Source organism: Gymnogyps californianus, chromosome Z (genome assembly GCF_018139145.2).
Source record: "Gymnogyps californianus isolate 813 chromosome Z, ASM1813914v2, whole genome shotgun sequence".
Lineage (NCBI taxonomy): Eukaryota > Metazoa > Chordata > Aves > Accipitriformes > Cathartidae > Gymnogyps > Gymnogyps californianus.
The window spans coordinates 68,871,018-68,890,391 of NC_059500.1; the positions used below are offsets into that span (position 1 = coordinate 68,871,018).

At 38.9% G+C, this 19,374-nt stretch overlaps 1 protein-coding gene across 1 annotated transcript in view; it reads left to right on the top strand.

Moving 5' to 3' along the window:
* Nucleotides 1-19,374, top strand: part of OXCT1 (3-oxoacid CoA-transferase 1) — an 88,585-nt gene that overhangs the window by 59,521 nt on the left and 9,690 nt on the right. Inside the window, exon 14 of the mRNA XM_050912916.1 lies at nt 14,060-14,149. Within this exon, the coding sequence (XP_050768873.1) occupies nt 14,060-14,149 (90 nt within the window). The remainder of the gene's footprint in view (nt 1-14,059; nt 14,150-19,374) is intronic.

Sequence of the window (19,374 nt, forward strand, 5' to 3'; positions counted from 1 at the left end):
ATGAGCCAGAACAATTCACCACTTGTTTTCTTGCTTGGTTTCATTTTCCTTGGGGTGGGTTTTTTTGTTTTCTTTTTTTTAAAAAAACCCCGTTGTGCTATATTTCCAGTTTTATTTTTACTTTGACCTCCACTCCCATTGGCTTTTCCTAGGACTTTCCTGCTATGTTCTAAAGCTTTTTAGCAAGTAGTGTTTGGGGTTGTTATTCATTGTAGTATTTGTAAATAGAGTTGCAGGATTTTTTCTTTTTAAATTAAAACTTGCACTTAAAATCAACATGTATTGCCATTTTCTCATGCCAACTTTTGTTGTTTTTCATAGTTCTGTCTTTTCTATGTTTGACAAAATCAGTCATGCTTAACAAGCATTTTCTAAACTTGATAAACTACATGTATTTATATTTCATACAACAAAGTATGTTTTGATGTTGTTTAAGTATTGAATCAAAAATTAAATTTTTGCTCAGGGTACATATACAGTTATCTTTAGAGAAAGAGGTGAAGATTCAACTTTTGCTGTATTTAGATAAACTTCAAAATCAAGATGTTTTCCACAGATATTTTCCCAATATATTTACTTGACTGTCCAGAGCTTGTTTGATTCCTGTTAGCATCAGTTTCCAAAGATACGTCACAATTGGAGACTATCAGAATTATTTTTGTGGTATTTTCAACTTGCTAGTAACGTCTGTGTTGAAGCAAAACATTTAACAGTCTAAACTGCTTCTAAAAACTCAACTTTAGCTTTTTTCCTAGACTTAGACTGAACAAAAGCACAGCATTCACAGACACTGCAGGCACAAATGATACTTACAATACCACACAATGCTTTCAGGGACTAAGTGATAATCGCTTTTCCAGTACCTTTGTGCACTTTTTACTTCCTTTCAGAATACTTTTTGCCATATAGAAGTTAAACTCATTTTTCTGATCATGATGTTTGTGGTGGGTTGACCCTGGCTGGACGCCAGGTGCCCACCAAAGCTGCTCTATCGCTCCCCTCCTCGGCTGGACAGTGGAGGGAAAATATAGCAAAAGGCTCATGGGTCGAGATAAGGACAGGGAGATCACTCAGCAATTGCCATCACGGCCAAAACAGACTCGACTTGGGGGGGAAATAAATTAATTTAATTTATTACCAGTGAAATCAGAGTACGATAATAAGAAATAAAACCAAATCTTAAAAACATCTTCCCCTCACCCCTCCCTTCTTCCCGGACTTAACTTTACTCCCAAATTTTCTACCTCCTCCCTCCCAGCGGCACAGGGGGACAGGGAATGGGGGTTGCGGTCAGTTCATCACACGTTGTCTCTGCAGCTCCTTCCTCGTCAGGGGAAAGACACCTCACACTGTTCTTTCCTCACACAAGTTCTTTCACTGACAGTTTTTGTGACTTGTCTTTCAAGATCTGAACTATCAAAAGATGAAGCCAGCATTTTGCATTAATAAAACAGATTAATTTACAAACATATTTCTTGAAACATTGCAGCTTAGATTGTATTCTAAGTTTTTTCTCAAAACTGTGCAGACTTACATATTCCTTCCTACAGTGCTTTATGTTCTCTAGAAGATGCTGATTTTAGTTTTGTATCCATATCAAGCGCATTATTTTCCATATCTGGAATTGCTTATTTTGCTTGTGAAGATGCCTCTCCATTCTCTTTAGCCCCAAATTTATGAATAACAGGTATGTTTTCAAAACAGTAAAGTATAAAATACAACTTCGGGTGGCTTTTATGTGTCTTTTTGTTACCTTTGAGGTGTACCTTTTTGCTAGCATACACCACATGGGTCCCTGTGACTTTTCGCTATCCTCATTTGCCACTTTTACTAACCTTTGGCTATCTGTAAATTTCTTTTGCAGTGAGTTTGTATTTACTTGTGAGTAAATATGCCTGATGACACTCCGTAAATCCAGCCAGGAGCCTTTCCAGTCAGCAATCATTTCCCTTTGGTTACTTTGTTTTGAGATCCATTGGTCAGATGATTCTTAATCTGCTTTACTGATGTGTTATTACTATTCTACAGTACAGATTTTAAAAATGGGATTAACCAGCATGTAGGCATTCAGATCTTCCTGCTTTTCCTGTAAATAAGATGATATGTTATCGTCAGTTAAGTTGAACTATGAGTGAGATGCGTCTTTTTTTAGTTACAAGATTTGTGTGGGGTGATACAAAGATCAGCTTTGCTGAAAGCTCATAGTGTAAGGAAACTTTAAGCTGTATTTTATTGCAACATTTTTCACTTAGCTTTGCATTTAGGTTTGGTTTAAATATTTCTTACACGCTGTACCTTTTGGGTACTTGGATTGATGGTGCTCACCATTATTTCAGAAGCAAGTAATAACTCTAAATTTTGTGTTTTGACTAAGTACCATCATGAAGCTATCCTTTCTGTCCCATAAGAGCTTGATAACACTTGAGCCCTAGTGCGTGCATGTGTGTATTCACTTGCACTTATTATTAGGAACTGAGCTAAGGAAGGCTCATTGCAATAATTACAGGCCTTTCTTCGCTCTTATCTGCTAATTTCTAATGGAGAGGAAAGTCCCGTGAGTAAAGGAAGAAGAAGTTGAGACTATTTTAAGCACATGCAGTAAACAATGCTGTTTGCTTGGGCAGAAGTTACTTCCTAAACAGTGGCATTTATTGGTAGTTTTATTCCATTAAGCGCTACTACTTAATGGCTTTTTGTCTTCCTCCTTGTCATGGTTTAACCCCAGCCAGCGACTAAGTACCACACAGCCGTTCTCTCACTCCTCCCTGCCCCCAGTGGGATGGGGAAGAGAATCAGGAAAAAAAGTAAACCTGGTGGGTTGAGATAAAGACAATTTAATAGGACAGCAAAGGAAGAGAAAATAATAATAATAATAGTAATAATAATAATGATAAAAGAATATACAAAACAAGTGATGCACAATGGTATTGCTCACCACCTGCTGACCGATGCCCAGCCTGTTCCCAAGCAGCAATCGCCGCCCGCCAGCCAACTTGCGCTGTTTATATGCTGAGCATGATGTCATATGGTATGGAATATCCTTTTGGCCAGTTTGGGTCAGCTGTCCTGGCTGTGTCCTCTCACAGCTTCTCGTGCACCTCCAGCCTTCTTTCTCGCTGGCAGGGCATGAGAAGCTGACAAGTCCTTGACTTAGTGTAAGCACTACTTACCAACAACTAAAACATCAGTGTGTTATCAACATTGTTCTCATACTAAAACCAAAACACAGCACTATACCAGCTACTAGGAAGAAAATTAACTCTATGCCAGCTGAAACCAGGACACTTCCTTTGGTATTTCTTCAACTAACAAGAGGGTTTCTGAGGAGGGAAAGGAGAAGGAGGTGGCAAATTTCTGTGGAGCCCCTGGGAACAGAGTGCAGCTGGGAGAAGGTGGCCAAGAGAGGTGGAAGAGAAACACTGAGAACATGGCCATGAAGTAGGGCGGACAGGCCAGAGAAGATGGCAGCCTATGGCTGCTGGGAGCTACTGGATGGAGCCACATTTCACTTTTGTGAGTGAAGGACACAGTGTCTGACCTATCTGTGTCTCTCAAACTACTGTCAGAAATTGCTGCTAGCAGGGCAGCTTCATTGCATCTACAGAGCAGCAGCATGAGCATGCCCTGTCGCGGTGGTCCTGGCTCCTGTGGCACTTTAAATTGTCTCACTTTGGATTTTAAAAGTTGTACGATTGACTGCACATCTCTCTGCCTGTACTTGCTTTGTTTGTAGTTCCTTTCTATCGGTGACTTTTTGAGACCGTCAGAGTAGAAGCATTTTATGAAACAGTTTGTGCTGCCCTTCTGGTGGCTACACCTTACTACCAAGTACTGCTTTATTTTCTACAGCCTGCATGACTCTGGTTGCCGTTGTGACATGTGTCGGAGGCTGGGCATAGGTCAAAACAAAACACCAGAACTTCTGAAATGCTCCCCTGTGACACCAGGGCCTCTGTCTTCTTAATATGCATTTCTGAACATTCCTTAGCCATTAAAAAATGCTAATAATATAACTGCTGATATAGCTGACATGCTGTACTGGCAGAAAAACCATTGAATGGTGGAGGAGCCCTGCAGCTGGAAGTTGATGAATCTGAAAGAGCAAAATGGATGAAATGTCTGTGATATGACATTTCAGTAGGCAGAAACTTAGTACAGGTGAAAAGTATAACTGTGAAGCATATAATTAATTAGAGGGTAACATACTCAGGAGGACTACCAGGATGTTGTGAGATTACGTAGGGAGAAAATTAGAAGCGCCAAAGCCCAACTAGAACTTATTCTGGCTACTGCCATAAAAGACAATAAAAAATGTTTCTATAAATACATTAGCAACAAAAAGAGGGCTAAGGAGAAACTCCATCCTTTATTGGATGCAGGGGGAAACATAGTGACAAAGGATGAGGAAAAGGCTGAGGTACTTAATGCCTCCTTTGCCTCTGTCTTTAATAGTAAGACCAGTTGTTCTCACGGTACCCAGCCCCCTGAGCTGGAAGACAGGGACAGGGAGCAGAATGAAGCCCCCATAATCCAAGGGGAAATGGTTAGCAACCTGCTACACCACTTAGACACACACAAGTCTATGGGGCCGGATGGGATCCACCCAAGGGTACTGAGAGAGCTGGCAGAAGTTCTCACAAAGCCACTTTCAATCATTTATCAGCAGTCCTGGCTAACCGGGGAGGTCCCAGTTGACTGGAGGTTAGCAAATGTGATGCCTGTCTACAAGAAGGGCCAGAAGGAGGATCTAGGCAACTACAGGCCTGTCAGCCTGACCCAGGTGCCAGGGAAGGTTATGGAACAGATCATCCTAAGTGCCATCATGTGGCATGTACAGGACAACCAGGTGATCAGGCCCAGTCAGCATGGGTTGATGAAAGGCAGGTCCTGCTTGACTCACCTGATCTCCTTCTATGACAAGATGACCCACTTAGTGGATGAGGGAAAGGCTGTGGGTGTTGTCTACCTGGACTTTAGTAAAGCCTTTGACACCGTTTCCCACAGCATTCTCCTGGAGAAACTGGCTGCTCATGGCTTGGACGGGTGTACTCTTTGCTGGGTAAAAAACTGGCTGGATGGCTGAGCCCAGAGAGTGGTGGTGAATGGAGTTAAATCCAGTTGGTGGCCAGTCACAAGTGGTGTTCCCCAGGGCTCAGTATTGGGGCCAGTTCTGTTTAATATCTTTATCAACGATCTGGATGAGGGGATCGAGTGCACCCTCAGTAAGTTTGCAGACGACAGCAAGTTGGGCAGGAGTGTTGATCTGCTTGGGGGTAGGAAGGCTCTACAGAGGGATCTGGACAGGCTGGAGCGATGGGCTGAGGCCAGCTGTATGAGTTTCAACAAGGCCAAGTGCCGGGTCCTGCACTTGGGTCACAACAACCCCATGCAACGCTACAGGCTTGGGGAAGAGTGGCTGGAAAGCTGACTGGCAGAAAAGGACCTGGGGGTGTTGGTCGACAGCCGACTGAATATGAGCCAGCAGTGTGCCCAGGTGGCCAAGAAGGCCAATGGCATTCTGGTGAGGCCGCACCTTGAATGCTGTGTTCAGTTTTGGGCCCCTCACTCCAAGAAAGACATTGAGGTGCTGGAGTGTGTCCAAAGAAGAGCAATGAAGCTGGTGAAGGGTCTAGAGAACAAGTTGCATGAGGAGTGGCTGAGGGAGCTGTTTAGCCTGGAGAAAAGGAGGCTGAGGGGAGACCTTATCACTCTCTACAACTACCTGAAAGAAGGTTGTAGTGAGGTGGGTGTCGGTCTCTTTTCCCAGGTAACAAGTGATAGGAGGAGAGGAAACGGCCTCGAGTTGTGCCAGGGGAGGTTTAGATTGGATATTAGGAACAATTTCTTCACCGAAAGGGTTATTAAGCGTTCGAACAGGCTGCCCAGGGAAGTGGTTGAGTCACCATCCCTGGAGGTATTTAAAAGATGTGTAGCTGTGGTGCTTATGGATATGGTTTAGTGGTGGACTTGGCACTGTTAGGTTTATGGTTGGACTCAATGATCTTAAAGTTCTTTTCCAGTCTAAATGATTCCATGATTCTGGATGAAGACTGAGATAACCAACATCTTTGCCTCAGACTTTAGTGGTATGGTCTCTATGGCTAGGGGTAGAATTTGGGGAAGGGTGGGTCGTACCCACTGTAGAGGACTGATTAAGTGAACTGGACATGTGTAAGTCCACGATGGCAGACAGTAGACATCCAAAGGTGCCAAGGAAGCTGGCAATTTCCTAAACCACCAGGCTCAAAGCCTAGTGGCCAGCAGTTCAATTAACAAGCAGCAGCCTCAGGGATGATACCAGGACTGATACTATTTAACATCTCTATTCCCTACAAACAATATAAACAAAATACAATTTTGAGCAAGAAAATGAACTCTAGTTTTGTATATTCTTCTGCTGGAGTATAAAATTCATCTTTTGATAGCTAAGGTAATGCAGTTAGGGGGCTGAGGAAGAGGGTGATATAATTTGTGCAGGGTGATGCAGTTTGGGTACATAAATCTGGAGCATTCTTGGAAAAAATAAATAAATAATCCTTGAATTTTGGAAGCAGCAGCCTTAATTTTTAATGCTCTGTCTTGGAGTAGCCAAATCTAAAGGATTAAAGTGTTAATAATGAAATAAATTGAAAGAAAATGATACAAAAATTCTAAGCCTTATCAAAGAAGATTATCTGAAAAGAAGACATGACGAAACCTAATTCAAATTTAGTAATCTTTTAATTTACTATCTGTAGAGGTCAGTATAGCCTAAGGCATTAGGAATATAATTTTATACGTTATTGGTAGTTTTTCTACAGAGCTTCGAAGTACATCTTTTGCACCGTTTTGGACACTTGCCCATGAGGTGAACTGCATGTTCGTTGGTAGAGACATTTTTAAAATGAAAGTAAACTGGCAGAGGCCAGCTAAGTATGTGACTGCAGGAGGGTGTTTTGTTTTTGTTTTTGTTTTTAATTATTATTTGTAATGCCAAGCCTGAGAGGAGAGGGCTCCACAGCAAGAGCTTTTCTGACTTGAAATTATAATTTTTAATGATGGGAGAAAGCACATGTATCCCTGAATGCCTGAGAGCACTGTAGGTCTTCTCCAAGGAGCCCTTTTGCAGGCTATTTGCCACTTTGCTTGAATAGGAGTATCTTTGCACAAGGCTTATTTTCATTTTGAATCCAAACACACTGTCTAGTAACTCTTTTCTTCTAGTATTTCTGTTGCACTGAGTGCATCAAACTGTCCATGTTTTGTTTCAAGTTGTACAGCATTGCAAGAAATTGAGAAACATATTTTAACTATTAACCGTAAAATGAATTAAGCACTATAAATTAGCTAAATTCTGTATGAATAGAAAATATACAGGTTAATTAGGCTCAAAGACTGAGTTTCTCTTAGCAGAAATGTAAAGTTGTCTGATGTCTAGGACATGACTGAGTAGGGCTTATACAGCAGTAGTTGAACAAAGGAGAAGGACAGCACCTGCAGTTACCTAGATTCTCCTTGGAAATCTACATTTCAATGGGATATTATTTTAATATGAAGAGATACTAGTTTTTTGCGGACACATGTCTTGGAATGAAGCCTACAGTAGTATATCAGCTTAGTGCTTCTCTCCTAACAAACACGTGCCCGGAAGCCCTGCAGAGCCCTTGCAGCACATAATTACCACCATTGGAAGAGTCCTGAAACCTCAAAGGAGAAAGGGAGTGTATTGTGTTAGCTCTACTTCTTCCACCTTTTTGAGGGCTTTTGCTATCAATTTTGTTTGTGTTTATTTCTCTTCAGACTGCATGGAAGGAATGTAGGAGCTCGCTGTTGGTATTTTATTCATACTCTCTTAAATTTTCAATGTGGGAAGTGTCAGCTACGCATTAGGCATCTGTATAATGAAAGCAGCTGAAGAAATTCTGCCTGTCTCAAAAATACAAGCATATGTCAGAAGACTCCTGGTCTGTGGGTTAGCGGTAACAATTGTGACTATGATATGGAACTGTCACTTTCAAATGAGACTAGCATTATGTTGGCAGTAATATTTAATTATTGCATGCAATGCTGTGTGTTCTGGAAACGGTATGCAAAGGTAAATGGAAGGCTTACCTATCCCATTACACTGAAATAACATTCATCACTATAAAGCAAATCCATTTCACTAAAGCGCGTCACAGGCTGTTTTGAGTTGCCTCTGAGATGCAGTTTCTCAATGTATTCATTTGAATTTCACTCAGTCATTCGAATCTGTTGCCAATGGTTATTTCAAGTTAGTTTTATGGGAGAATAAAGGAATAAAATTTGACCAACTTTCTTTGCACATATTTTATGCTGCCTTAATTTTCAGGTTATGGAAACTAAATATAGAAATATAGTTAGTGCACATATTTGTACATGCTACATTTTAGGGAAGAGCTATTAATAAATTTTGCCAAGAAGTACCAGTCCCTCAAGAATTTATCTTCCATTCTTTCAAAATTATACTTACTTTTTAATTTTGCTTTTCATTATGTGTGTGTTAGGAGATACCTGGTTAGCATTCTTGAAAATCAGGTCATTTTCTCTATGGCTAAGCCATACAACTAAATCTTTATTTTGGACATCCTTTAAAAAATATCTTCACCCTGTTGTGTATGTAGAGTGTGCTCAGCTTTGTTGCATTCAGCCAGTATTAACTCTTTGTTGTGTTGTTACATTATCAACTCTACTGATTCAAAAATCCCATTAATGATTTCCCCAGTGTTTCTTGGTAGTGTTTATTCAGTCATAGTCTCAGAGTAAAATCTGATCTAGCTGTCATAGTTGACAGCATAATTACAATAAGTCTGTAATTGTGCCATATAAGGACATAAAATCAGTGGAAAATAGGACAAGGAAGTATATTTCAGAACACTTAATCTTCAGCTTTATCCATCTTTTTTGATACAGTCTTCATCCAGTCTTTTTCACTGAAGAAATGGAAAGTGAAATCTGGAAGAGTTGTGGCTTTCGTTTTAGAATCAACTTAAATGTACCTTTCCTATAAACACTGGACAGGACTGTTAGCAATTGGCAAAGGATTGTCATCTACATTTTTATGTAGTTAGAGTATATCTATGTGTATGCATTTTTTTAATAGTACCTTCTGATTGGTATCTTTTTTGTACAAAGCTAAGGTCTGTGATAATACGCACCCCCCCAAACAAATGAAAAAACCCCAAACCAACCGCATCTAACCCCACAACAACAGTGAGATGTTTTTGTTGAATAATTACATATGGCTCTGATGACCTCCTTCCTTGTGCTGTGCGTGTCATTTGAAGCTGGCACATCTGTGAAGACAGACAGTACCTATACGGATAGGGAGACCTGTGTGACTAATGTATGTTAGTAGTGCATACATACCACCGCAGAGAGGGGCAGAGCAGAAAACTTTGAAGGGGTCGTAAGTTTATCCTTTTGACTGCAGCATTAGCACCACTGATGGTGGCGAGGAAGGTGTCTTGTATCCACTGCATTACCTTCAGTTCTGCTTTTCTCTGTGGAGTTCCTACTGTTCCAGTTGCTCTGAATTTTAGTAGCTGTCCCCGGCACGATATAATTATTTCCTTTCATAAGGAAGCTGAGACTGGTGATGGATTCTGTACCTGCCACCTAGTCTGTGTCTGTGGCCGTCAGAGACCATATTGACATTCTTAAAATCTTTACTCTCTCATCCTAGGTAGCTTGTTCAAGGTCTTCCAGAGGGGTGCCTGAAAATTCAGATTGAATGGGAAGCCTGCATGAGGACTGCAGTTTTAACTAGAAGCATTACTTATTTTCTCTAAGAGTTTTTGAAATAGTACTTGTACTAACTTTTAGCATAGTGTGAGGCATGTGTATTCTTTCTCCTATTTAATGGAAGGAAAGAGAAATTTCAGACTAAATGGTATTTATTTAATACAGTATTAGGGCAGTGGGCAACAGGGGCAAGGACTCTTAACAGGGAAGTAGCTCAGTTCCTTTTCAAACGGGTATACGTTTTCACCTTGGCTGTCCTTTGATATTCAATTTTAAATTGAATTATTCAAGCTTGTGTTTCCATCTGCGTTCTAATCCTTAAAACTCTGCATTTACCACTGATAAGTTTTCACTGTTTCTTGAACATGTCATTAGCATCTGCTTTGCTGTACTGTTGATGTGATACGTGTTTGTCTCAGAAGACAGATGTTCTTTTAACATAACCAGATCAGTTCAGATGCATTTTATCCTATGATGCTGGGAGTAGCTATAAAATTCAGCTATGGAAGAAAAGTCCTTCCCCCTGGGAATACAGAGGAATGGTGTAAGACACCAGCATGGATTCAAGACCTTAATAGTGTTTGAAGGCTCCTGAGTTTTCCTCTTTTCTCTCAGCCACCTCTTTTTAGTCTGTTTGGATTTTCTTCTAAATTGTTTCCTGCCTGCTATAGTATCTTTCTAGCTTGCAATATCATTGTGGAAAAACTTCAAATTCTCTTGAAAGTATCTTGATTGTCTCACCCACCTTGGAGTACTCACAAGCTTCTGCTGGAATGCCAGAGATTGTCTTTGATGCCGCAAGTGACCAAACCAACAGGAAGGTTTCTGTTTAGGAATTACGATTAGGCTAAATTACTTTCTCAGGCTCTTTAATGTTGTATTTTGACCACTCTAATGATGTTCATGTATGAAGACAACAGATGAGAAAATATGTACCCTTCTCTCATATTTTCTTAAAGATGCCGCATCATCACAATAACAAAATAATTTATTTTGCAATAAGTAGGCATTATAAGAAATTCCACTAATTTTGTGTGGCTTTATGGCTGTGAAGAAGCACAAGAGCTGAATATCTTAAAAAAAAAAAAAAAAATCCATCAGGACCATAACTTTCCACTTCTTGCATCCCAAGATTATTTGGACTGAGACTTAGCAAGAACTGCTGATGAAGCACAATGGGAAAGGCAGAATTCCTCCTTGCAATATGGACCTTTTATGGTAACTGAACAAAAGAGCTACGAGGAAACTGTCAGCTTGTTTCTGTCCTCTGCCTAACCCGCTGTATAAATGTTGCCAACGTTGGACCTCCCAGGAAGCGGATGGCTAATTCAAAAAACTCTTCTTCTCACTTCAAGCTCTTGCTGATGACGTGGGCTTTATAACAGTGCTTCAAATTACCAGTGCTCTACCACTGAACTAAGTCTTTCCTTCTGGTTTCTTAAGCTAGCAGCACCAATGTAATTGGGAACTAACAAAAATAATCTTAAATAAATAAATGGGCAGGGGGCATGCAAACCCTGGACCTTACCAACGTGGTAAGAACGAGCAGGAAACCTGCAAATGTACTTTAGCAGTTGCTTATTCGAAATACCTTTTTTTTTTTAATGAATTATTTAAAACAATTGAGCTTTGTACAGGTTGTTACATTACACTTAAATGCCGTATCAAGTAACCAAGAGTGAACAGTTTTACTGTCTGCAGTTTGCCCTGTTCAATCAAAAATAAATAAAAATTAACATTTTATTGAAATGGAATGTATAGTTCCCCCTTCAGCTAGTATCCAGCATTATAAACACAGTTCAGGTTTTTTTAGACATTTCACAGCAGAGGTAGTTGTTGCAAGCGGTCTTCAGGAGGAGAAAATGTTTATTTTTATGACAGACTGCATATTACATGCAAAGTATTCAAATAAAACAGTCTGACTTATGTCAGATGCAATTAAATATGCTATTAAAATTTAAAAGAAACAGAAATTGCTTGTTGCTTGTAAATGTGCAGTGTTTATAAATATCAGAACTGTTTTGGTCTGCATGCTTATCCTAGGCGAAAAGGAACAAAATGTCTTTTGGGAATCACCTTTTAGTCTCGAGCATTTTAATTCAAATTTAGGATACAGCTGTCCCCTGTGCCAGTATGGTGTGGGGGAAAGTGCAAGTTGTGGGAGTTTGGTAGATGGACTGAGAGCAATGTAAGGCCCCTGTGCTTTGGATATTCCTCAAAATAAAAGCATGTAATTACTTGGCTAGTTGGAGTTAATGCTTAATTGATTTGCTTTACCAGGCACCCTGCAGTAATTAGTATGTTTGCCTAAAGAGGAGGAGCAGATGTAGCAATTTAAAGGTCCGTAAGTCCTTGTCTTCAACTTGACATGCATTTTCCTGCTTCTGTGTACACAAAGGGATGAAGTCTTCTCTCAGTCCTGTATGACAGCTTCTCCAGCACTAGATTTGTCATTGTCCTTCATTGCTACTTATTTCTTCAGATATTTCCTAGTTCCTGTAGCTCTTTACTAGTTAATAGAACTAAAAGGCTTGGAAAAAGAACTAATGGCATTGTCAGGAGAGGTGTATTGATAGCATAATCCTCAATGCAAACCTATTCTGAGTTACTGGGGAGATAATCTATCATCTTCAGCTTCTCTGCATTATCTTGTCAGTGAGCCTCTGGCAGGCAGATGAGAGGTCACTGCAGTCTCTGTAAGAGCTCTGTATTTCCAGGTAGGATGGAGAATGATCTGAGCAGTGCCAGGAAGTTAAGGACAGAGATGAATCTTCTCATCCCTTTTAGGTTTGTATTTGCAAAGAAATATTTAGTAGTAATGTTAATTAATGTGATTAATATTAAATATTAATCTGACATGAGAAATTCCAAAGGGGTTGTTTATAGATATAGGAAGATGTGATTTATTCTTCACTGTGCAAACAGTAAGGAAATATGATTGGGGGGGATGTATATTCCCTTCATTATGATCAAGAGACTATAATGATCAAGACACCGATAAGCTGCTGGCCTGGCAGCTTAATGAGATAAGTCTCTTCCCTGTGTTTTATATCATGGACCATAGGTACTGATACTAGTAAGGTACTGAATCACATAGCTAATAAAAGGAAGCATAAGAGAAAACCTTTATACTAGGAAGTTTTCCAGTCGTTTAATCATATACTTTTCGGTTTTATGTATAAAACAGCATACATGGTATTACTGTCCATAATTTATTTTAATTACGGATAATAACCAGTCAAAAGAGAGCAAATACAAAACACTTGAGACAGAAATTAATTTATTTTAATGTGTAAAATTCCTTGCCTCTTATTTGTTACTGACCTCCCCTATCATGCAGGTGCCTTGATGTTCCACTCCCCTTTCTGCCCTCCTCAGCAACTCTGGGGTGGCATATGAGGTTGAGTGCCCTGTTTGGTTTTTGGGGTCTGGTGCTTGTTGTCCAAAAATGACTGCTCTGCTCATACTGATAGAACTTTGTACTTATGGTCATTTCCAGTCAGAAGTGTGCCAAGTCTGGACCTCTTACCTTCCAAGATCAGATGTGTTCAGCTTAAGGTGGTGGAAGCAGGCAGGGGTTGAATGCTGTAGCATTACGGAAAGGAAAAACAGAGGTAGCTGAACGCCAAGCCATGATACAGCTGCTGTGATAACAGGTGCAATTCTGAAACTCTCTAAGAGAAGAATGAGTCACAGAGGCAGAAAGCATTGCTTGGTTTGAGGGACAAACAGAAGCGAGTACTGATCCACATTCATTTATTTGCCCATGTTCTGAAATGACATCCAAAGACATCTGGAATAGAACAAAAAAATCGGTTTGTGCTGATATAGTGATATGAGCCATGGCTTTCTAAACTGGCAAGTGGAGAGTGCTCAGATGTTCTTGTTGCTACATTTCATAAGCAAAGATTTCTTTTGAGGAAGTAGTGACATTTCTATCCACATGACAACGAACACTTTGTTTTTCTAATGTCAGAACCATTGGAACTAAATTAATCATTCCTGAGTGTCAGGGCTTCCATTAAGCCAATGGTACTATTCAGATTTAAGTTACACCCCAGGGCACCAGCTGTGGCAGTGGTTCCTTATTCTACTAATCATTCTTCTCCTATTTGCATTGTATAGAGCGTAGAATGAGACAGCTGTTTTCGCTCTGGTGAAGCTCTGTTAGTGTTTGAATACAGTGGTGATGAAATAGGTGGGTTTTCTGTGCAGGAAAAGGTGAATATCTTGTGCTGTCATTGCAGCCAATATATTCTATCTTTTTTTTTTTTTTAATAATAAAAATGTTACATTTCCATTAAAAATTTAATTTTAGGGTAAGATGGTGAAAGGAATGGGGGGTGCCATGGACCTGGTATCCAGTGCGCAGACCAAAGTGGTTGTCACCATGGAGCACTCAGCCAAGGTAAGGCTCTGCCGCTTCTTTCTAAGTAAGTGTTTTGCGCTGTACCAAAAAAAGAAGAAAAAAAAAAGAAAAGACATATTACATTTATTCTGCTACTTTGTGAGGATTTGACAGTTTTGCTGTTAGTTATTATGGAGATGCAACAGGGGGCTAGGTTAGTATGGTTCCTTTCCTCTTGTAAGTGAATCATTCACCATGGAAAAAAATGAAATATTAACTTGATATTTAAAAGCTGCACACATTTTTTAGTTACTTCATGCAAATTTAATGAGAGTGGCAATTGCCAGAGCTACAGTAGATGCTACCCCAGAGGTTTTACTCTTCGCCTTAGAATAATTTGAAAAATTAGGTTCCCCGTGGTTAAGTACTTGTTATAAGGGAAAGATATTTACCTTTGAAGTTGCCAGTCAAATTGGTACTGACAGCTTAACAGAATAGATCTTTTGGGCATGATGAGATGCAAGCTGCCTTACATCATTATGTGACAGAGGTTAATCTAGAGACTTCGTAGGGGGAGTTTTATAGATATGAACAGTCTCCCACAGAAGGTCATAGGAAACTTGTCATTTGAAACTTCTAAAACGGGACTGTCCAAACTATGAGAAAAATGTCCTGAAGGACAAAAATCTCTATTTTCAGGGAACTATACCAAATGTTTGAAAATGAACTTTTTGTTTAATTTCTGTGTTTCTGTTATTCCAAATTTGTTGTATGTCTGCAATAAGAATTAGTTGTATATTGTTCAAGATAATATTCCTGTCAGAATGCATAAGGGCAAGCATAAGGAATTTGCATGGTAAGCTATAGTAAATATGTAAATATGAAAGCTAAATATATTAACAGTTGTGTGTTTTTTAAATGTGATATGAATTTTCACGTAAAAAAAAAATTGTTGAAAAATATAGTAGTTTCACAATTTATACTAAGCTGTGATCTCAAGGAGCACATTTTCACTAATAGGGCTGAGTCTGACCCAATAGTTTTCGCGTGCATATGTGCAAATAAGTAAACGAAAGTACAAAGCAAATTCATCTATATGACTCGCATCCCTATCACAGTCTCCCAAAAACTGGACATGTAATTATCCATTTGCTCAGACACATACTTCAGGTATTAATGTGATCTGAATAAATATTTATGCTAAATTTCTAGTTACTAGTGGAATTTGGTTAAGGCTCAGAGTCCACACACAGTGTAATTATTCATGACAGTTTTTCTCTTAAAAGTACTATTACCAAAATCTTTTTTCAGTACAGTGTTTGGAAGTTGTTTGCATGTTGGTTTTTTTTTGTCAGTAGGAGTACTGAAACCTGAAAAAGGTGGAAACACAGATAGGTTCACTGTTACAAACAGTCCAGGCATAGACTTACTTATTTCGGCATACGTATACATAACTTGGGCTCTTATGTACATGGTATGCCTGGTGTGTACTTCTAGAGAGCCAGTTACAGGCTTTCATAAATTATTTCTTCTGCTTTTGTGAGAAGGCACTGCAAAACTAAACTATGTGCATGATTTTTCATTTTATTCTTATTTTAAAATGGAGGGTATTCTTGGTACTCTTTCCTCTTACCTAGCCTCTTTTTGGGGTCTTCATAGTGCTGCTGCTTGTTTGCTCAAAAGTGAAGATGATGAAATGTGGAAATCTAATGTTTGGAAATCAAAAGCTGCTGTTACGGTTTTCAAGTGCTCCTCTTTTTTTTTTTCTTTTTTTTTTTTCTTTTTTTTTTTTAAATAGGCAACTCTAGCACCTGTAAGACCAGCTCTGAAAGTCAGCAGCCTTTTATTGGGGTGACTGCTTCTTATAGAGCTGATTTTATATTCACGGCTTTTTAATTCTTTACACCAAAGATTTTCTCACAAACTTACTGCATCTGTATCTATGCATCAGAGGAGCAATCTTTTGTCCTGCTCAAAGCCCAGTGTGCTACTGAGTGAAAGAAATGTCTGCATGTACTGTGACAGTCTGTTGTGTCTGCTGGCTTTTTAGTATAGGGACATTTTTGTCATCTTATTCTCCAAATAAATAATAAGAAAACTATTATTAGATGCCAAAGTCTCCTGTAAATAAACAGCAGTCAAGATCTGATGGATGGAAATACGGTGGAAGGCATGGGATATATGCAGTACCTTCAATGGACATGTTCAAGAGTTGCTGTAAGAGGTAGTTCTTGCAGTCAGTTTTGTCTGATTTGTGATGTTGTGAAGGATCTTTTAATCCTTTTCAAGTTTTTTTGTATAATAGTAACGGCTTGTTAAACATTTAAATAAGTTTTCTAAGATTTTAAAAGTGCATTCTTTCAGTACACATGTTGCTATTTTTAAACACAGCAATAGGCTGAAGTCCTTGCAGTGCAGACAAAAATAATTTACACTTAATTATGAGGGTGAAAGTAGTATCTGTCTTAACACTCAAATAAATACTCAAAGAATTTCCCTCTTTTTAAACTCTGATATGCAGTATTTTGCAAATAAAACTAAATACGCTCTGCCCCAAATTATTTATATATTTAATTACTTAAATTTTCACATGTAATGAAGACCAAAAGGTACAGAAGGAAGATGGCAGAACATGAAATGAGTTTTGTAGAAGACTGTTCAGCTTAAGAAATGCTATTGAGGAAGGGTAACATAGAAATACACAAAATAGTAAGAGCAGGGAGAAGATAGATGCAGAATGGCTAGTCACTGCCTTAGAAAAGAAGTAGGGGAAGCCAACTGAAATTAGCAACTAGCAGGTTTAAAACAACAAGAAACATTTTTCACAGCCAGCTAATGAAGTTGTGGATGATCGGCAGGATGATGCAGGAGCTCAAAGAATTAAGTCTATATGAAAGGGACTAAACCATTTTATGAGGTTAAGTTCATCAGTGACAATTAAATAGCATTGCCCAGAAGCAGTCTCTAGCTCAGGAAATCTATACATCACAGCATGTCAGGAACCAGGAGGGCATGTCTGTGGAAGGGTGGCTCAATTTTTGCTCCATGTGCTTAGGCCACTGTGAGACACTTGGCTAATAGACCTTAAGTCTAATTCGTTATGGTATTTCTTAATGTATTTTTTGCTAAATTACTTTTCTGTTTATAACCATGAAGAAAAATAATAGAATGTAAGATTGTTATTTAATCTCTAAACGACTGTTTTAGGTACAGACTGTGCATCTGTACCTAATCTGCTATGAGAAATAAAAGTCAAGTTCTTACCCCCATACTATCATTGACATGTTTTGCAAAACATAGGAAAGTAGTGGCTGGTAATTGTTCCATGTTGTGAAATGAGTTGTCTACACCATCAGAAAAATAGAATGGAAGCTAGTTTTAAGCACTTGATTTGGACATGACTGAAACATGGAGCACGGAATTGAAAACTACTTTCTATCATTGTGAATAGTTTTGATTTTAATGTGTTGTGCAAGATTAAGGACATTTTTGTTCTTCAACAACAGAATTTTTTACTTAAAGCAGACTGAAACACCTTAAGGTTTTATGTATCTACACAACGATCTTTTCCTTTATTTGAACAAATCCTGTATAAACTCAGACGGTAAAAATTCATGCAGTTCCATTTGGACTCCTATTCTGATAGTGCCCTGATGGATGTCTTCCAAAAGTCGCATTTAATGCTAACTGGTAATACAATAATCTTCAGCTCAAGTGTTAAGAAGCTGGAATGTATCAGTTCTTAGGGTCACAGGAGCCGTTCAAGCTGTCACCTCTGCAAGTCCATGCATTTCAATCTCAGTTGGGTACCAGGAAGAGGCACTTCATTTCATATGGCTGAGAAGTATACCTGCTATGTTACTGAAGATATTACAAATAGCACAGCTTAATCTTGGCTCTTAGGCAAAGTGCGCAGGAAGGTCTTCGAGGTGGACAGGATATAAGTAGATCAATTCAAAGTAACACTGTTGCAAGTCATTATTTTCATTGAGTTTCATCAGAGTAGTTGCCTTGATGCCAGATGTGGATCTTGCCAGTATAATTAGAATGAAGAAATAGTTCTTCACAGAAAAAGATAAATTCAAAAGCACATGGATTGCTCATTTTGTTATCACTCAGGAGTCAAACTGGCTGAGAGATGGTTCCTGAGTTTATATTAAGCCTTAGGGCAAACTGATGATTGTAAATTTAAAAAGTATTGCGTTCAGATGGTTAAATATGAGACATGTAATACTCTGAGAGTTTTGAAATGCATAACTGAAAATTGATAATTAGAGAAAAAATAAAAGCATGTGATAATGGGAGAAATGTGCACTTAATATTACCTCTGTAAAACGCCTACAAATACTGACTAAAAATGTAGTGATCCATCTCTTTTGTATTCATTCAGAGCTCTTGCAGCCTACATTCATTTAGCAGGATCTAAAGCCATTTGTGAACTCCTATTAAAAAAATTGAAGAAAAAAGAAGGGGGGGGGGGGGGGGGGAAGAAGAGAAGGAAAAACCCCCAAAAACTCACCACCCAAACCTTACCTGCCCAGCTTCATGTCAGAAGCTATGTTTTCTCATTAGCTAATATTTTTCCCAGGATTTAGAGTAGCTGGCATTTGATACTCCAGAAAAGGAAACGCCTTAAAGTAAATCCTGTTTTCTATATATACATTCTTTTCTACTATATTTGCATGCTAATTTGTTCTGTCTAAAACAGACATAATGTAACTTCTGTGTAGCACTTGGAAGATGAGCATATTGCACTCATCTCTTAGCCTGCTTTTGGGCTTTCCTGGAGAGATGGAGGGAATGGGAATTCAGTGTGGGTAAAGAAACTGGATTTACTATTTTCAGAGCATGACTATGCACTTGAGCCCTGGGGATTTGAAATGCCTGTGTGTATGGCTGATCCTGCACATACTGTTTATGATAAAGTATAAGACCGAGAAATGTCATGCCCGCAATGTCTTTCCCTAATTTTTGTCCTTTATGTGTCATCAGTGAGGTCCCATGTATCTCTTATCCTCACATTGCAGCAGGAAAGACAGATTATTAAGCAGAAGTATGCAGAACTTCTAAATTCAGGAGCCCACTCAGTGGTACAGTGAGATTCTTATTAGTCATCTCGCTATATGTGGGATTTAAGTAATAACTGTCCCAAATTGCCAGAGATGTAATCTGCCACAGAAGTGAATTCAAAGAGTGTTCTGAGTACAGTGAATGTTTCAATAACACTGAATGGCTACAGCTGTGATTTTCGTGTACACATTTGAATTCTGAGTAAGTTGTGTTGT